Source organism: Phaethon lepturus, unplaced genomic scaffold, assembly GCF_000687285.1.
Source record: "Phaethon lepturus isolate BGI_N335 unplaced genomic scaffold, ASM68728v1 scaffold50004, whole genome shotgun sequence".
NCBI lineage: Eukaryota > Metazoa > Chordata > Aves > Phaethontiformes > Phaethontidae > Phaethon > Phaethon lepturus.
In genome coordinates this window covers 8297-12395 of record NW_010534978.1, presented here as the reverse complement: position 1 = coordinate 12395, position 4099 = coordinate 8297, and the positions used below count along the sequence as shown (strand labels likewise).

Sequence of the window (4099 nt, the reverse complement as noted above, 5' to 3'; positions counted from 1 at the left end):
CAGGCCTGGGGTGGGCTTCGACGGCGGCCCCGGGAGCAGCGCGATGCAGGCCAGGCCTCTGCCTAGTGCTGCCAGAGTGCCCCGGAACGAGCGGGTCTTGTCCCTGGTAATGTCCTTTGTGGCACTTGGGGCTTTCTTTTGTTTTTTAGAGGTACATGGAAGTGAGCGGCAACCTGAGAGACTTGTATGACGACAAGGACGGGTGAGTGCTTGTACAAACACCTCGTTTGGCATGTGTGCAGTTGAGCGCCTGCTGAAGGTGTTTTGCAGATGAAGAACTTGGCTGTTCTAAGTCAGCTGTAAACATATGAGGAGTAATGATGGTATGTGAGACCAGGAATCAAGTTTTGGAGACTAAACCTGCCAGAGCAGAACCCAGATTGCACACTGAATATGTACGTGCTGGGTATATGCATTTTGCTATTTTGTTGGTTTAAGTCATGAGGGGAGGCTGTGAGTTGCCTTGAAAGTTTGTAAGTGGAGACTACAGCGTGTTTAGTGGGATACGTGACCCAGAGCCTCAAGCTGTAAGCCCAGCAGACTGTGAGATGTGATGTGACTTTCTGAGGTTTGCAGTCCTTCTTACTGGAGCTTTGTGTGATCAAAATGCAGCGCTAGACCTGGAAAAAGATTTTTATTAGTGTCAACATGTTTTCCTTTCCACTGGTAATCTGTCCTTTTTCATTAACTCGTAGCTTGCGGAAAGAAGAACTCAGTGCCATTTCAGGCCCAAATGAATTTGCAGAATTCTACAACAGACTGAAACAGATTAAGGAATTTCACCGTAAGCACCCAAATGAGGTAAGTAGCTACCTATTTCATAAGAACAGGTGATTTATGGTCTGTTGAACCTCATCTCTACAATGAGCGGTCCTTTTTTTTCCAGTTTAGTTGCCTTAATGTACAAGTATTAAGTACACTAAAATGTTACTTAAGAAAAGAAGATGTTCAGGGTTAGGTAGTATGTAAGATACTTATATATTTCAGAGGCAGTATGTAAGCTCCTGTGAGAGTGGTATGAAAAGGAGAAGATACAAGATGCTGTGTTGTCTGCTTGCTGTGTGTTAGTTCAGGAACATTCTGCTGCTGAGCTGGCATTTGGTCTTGCCTTTCTCTTGCTGGCTAAAGTCCAACTTTTTTTCTTTGTGAAAAAGTAATGATGAAGAAATGCTTTGAATACCTTTTCAGCTAGCAGTTTTATTGTTCGCAACCTGTTGTGATTTTATATTAGCTGAAGTAATAATTTTTTCTGTAACTTCTGCCTGTTCTTAAAAGATCTGTGTTCCAATGTCAGTGGAGTTCGAGGAACTGTTGAAAGCCAGAGACAACCCAAGTGAAGAAGCTCAGAGTAAGTTTGTAGTTTTTCTGAGGCCAGTTTAAGTGAAAATATGGTCCTTGCTTGAGAGGTGGTGTTTAATGAATTGTTTGATCTGTTTTGCTTGTTTCAAGAGTTCCACTTCCGTTTTTACCAAATGACTTCTGAAAATTTTTCCTTTGTCATTTAAATTCTTCTGAACTGCAGCCTCCTGGAATATTCCACAGTAGTGGTGCTCTTCTTGAGGAATGTTCTAGTGTGCTTACACAGAGAAGCAGTCAGGTGTCTGATGAATCAATATCCCACTTGCATTGTAAACATCTTCCTTTAAGCATAAATTAGTCCAGGGTTAATCCTTTTCAAGTTCTAAAGCATATGTATAATAAGTAGGGAAGATTGAGCTCATAATAAAGCTCTTCATGATCTTTCCTACAGATCTGGTGGAGTTCACAGATGAGGAAGGGTACGGACGATACTTAGATCTGCATGATTGTTACCTCAAGTACATTAATCTAAAATCATCAGAGGTAAGTGGCTGCATGTGTCTGGGCAACTTGAGTCCTTACGGCTGAGGGGTTTTCTTTTGGTTGGTTCATGGTTATTTGGGAGGTTTTTTGTGTGTGTGTGGTTTGTTTTTTTGTTTTTTTTTTTACATAAGTAAGTTTGTTTCTAAATAGATATTTCAAAGTCGCTTTGCATATATAGCTTGACAGCATCTGAATTCCGAATGCTGCTTCATGACTCTTCTCTTTTGTTCTCTTCAGTTTATATCTCTCTATTGTTAATGTAATGATGGCCTTGTAAAAAGCCTCTGTTTTCTGCTACCAAGTAGATAGGTGTCTAAGGCAATGTGTTAGTGCACAGAGAACCCTGGGCCTCTGCAGTCCAGAATAATGGCATGAGCTAGCACTTTTCTGGTCTGGTAACTGGAAACTGGATGTTAATTTGGCTGTATGTGTATAAAATCTGACTCAAACATTTTCGTTCTTAGAAATTGGATTATATCACTTACTTATCCACATTTGACCAACTCTTTGATATTCCCAAGGAGAGAAAAAATGCTGAGTATAAGAGGTGAGACTTTTTGCCTACCTGCTTCTCTTATGACAGTTGATGAGAGAGAATTTGCTTCTTAAGTGTGCAGCTGCTAAGAATATAATTAACAGTCAAACTTAACTCCTGTAAATTGGGTCACTGAGCTATAGTGAGTCAGCCGTATGTCTGAGCCCTGAGAAAACATGCAGCGCAATAAAAATGTGGAGAGCCACGTTCTACTCTGTGGAAGGACCTTACTTTATCCTTGTAACTGCTACATCTAGAAATCATGTGTTGAAAACCGTCATAATCTTGATGACTTCCCTGTGGAGCACTAGAGGGTAATTACTTTCCAAAGATGCGGTTAGAGAAATACGATAGAGGTTGATATTGAATTACCTGTGCTCATGATTGCTCTGCCAGGTACCTTGAAATGCTTCTTGAGTACCTACAGGAATACACAGATCGAGTGAAACCATTACTGGACCAGAATGAACTTTTTGGGAAAATTCAGACTGAGTTTGAGAAGAAGTGGGAAAATGGAACGTTCCCTGGCTGGCCGGTGAGCAGTCATTAAGCCCGTGTGAATGCTTCTGTATTTCCGATAGGTTTCCTGTGAATCATTTGTGTAAAGTCATCACTAAGGTTAAGTCTAAATAGCAAGGTGTGTAGTTGTGTGTCACAAAGATGCAATTTAATATCGCAAACTAACTTGAATTAGAAAACCAACATAACCAGTTTGAAGTGAACCTTTTTTAAGGTTTGCTTATTTTGTATCTTTTCTATTATTCCATTGCTCAGTTTAGTGAGAGAATTTTTCTCTGTGAAATTAACTGCTTTTCTTGAGGTTAGAATGTTATATTGCGTGAAGGATGCAATATAGGATATCACAAAGATCTTGCATGCGTTTTTTCTTGGCAGAAAGAGACCAGCAGTGCACTCACTCATGCTGGAGCCCACCTGGATCTCTCAGCATTTTCCTCTTGGGAGGTATGTTTTCAGTGCTCTGCACTTGGTGCTAAATTTTGAGCAGGTGGAAGCTTAGTCGTTTTGTTTCTTTTCATAATGTTACTTGCTGCACTTTTGCCTCTGGCTCTGCACTCTCTGAATAAAACTTGATTATGCTGCTGACTTAATTTCTCCCATTAGAGGGATGTAACTCGAAAGATCTGGTTAGATTTGTCACATTCCTCACTTTTCAGTCAGGAGTGGTACACCCTTGACAGTGCATTGTCACCCTTTCTTGAATGCTGTTCATTTTTTGTTTGTTGTCTTTTTTCTTTTTCAATGAATTAAAATGGACATGCATCCATATTGCATTTAATAGCTTCTCTCTTACTGTGATTTACTTTAATTGAACAGGAATTGGCCTCCCTCGGACTGGACAGATTAAAATCAGCTTTACTGGCCCTGGGACTAAAATGTGGCGGGTAAGGTGCAGTTTTTTTGTAGTTCCTTTTCGGTTTTTTAGGTCTTCCTGTCTTGCATTCCTTTATGGAATACTTGTTTTGTCATCTCTATTGTAAATTCTGGTAAAGTAATTCTTGTACAAGAAAGACAAAACATTTGGAATTAATCAGGGGATGCTGTAGTCTACTTACTGAAGTCTCTGGTATAGAACAATCTGGCTTAAGGAATTAAGACAAAGGTAATAGGAAATTTCATGATCTCTTAAAACTAAATTTAGAATTTTGTTGTGTGGATTCAAATAGTTCTTGGGAAATGTTTGGACTCGTCTCCTCCCTGCTT

General features: G+C 40.0%; 2 protein-coding genes across 2 annotated transcripts in view; both read left to right on the top strand.

Annotated features, from left to right (window-relative positions):
- Positions 1 to 149: 149 nt before the first annotated feature.
- The window catches only part of LOC104619696 (splicing factor 3A subunit 3), a gene marked incomplete at its 5' end in the record, with an annotated part of 7863 nt that continues 3913 nt past the window's right edge, over positions 150 to 4099 (top strand). Inside the window, 8 exons of the mRNA XM_010285661.1 lie at positions 150 to 202; positions 696 to 801; positions 1276 to 1348; positions 1751 to 1842; positions 2307 to 2389; positions 2774 to 2912; positions 3272 to 3340; positions 3713 to 3785. Coding sequence (XP_010283963.1) covers positions 150 to 202; positions 696 to 801; positions 1276 to 1348; positions 1751 to 1842; positions 2307 to 2389; positions 2774 to 2912; positions 3272 to 3340; positions 3713 to 3784 — 687 coding nt within the window. The remainder of the gene's footprint in view (positions 203 to 695; positions 802 to 1275; positions 1349 to 1750; positions 1843 to 2306; positions 2390 to 2773; positions 2913 to 3271; positions 3341 to 3712; positions 3786 to 4099) is intronic.
- The window catches only part of LOC104619695 (splicing factor 3A subunit 3-like), a 3928-nt gene continuing 3901 nt past the window's right edge, over positions 4073 to 4099 (top strand). The window contains exon 1 of the mRNA XM_010285660.1: positions 4073 to 4084. Within this exon, the coding sequence (XP_010283962.1) occupies positions 4073 to 4084 (12 nt within the window). The remainder of the gene's footprint in view (positions 4085 to 4099) is intronic.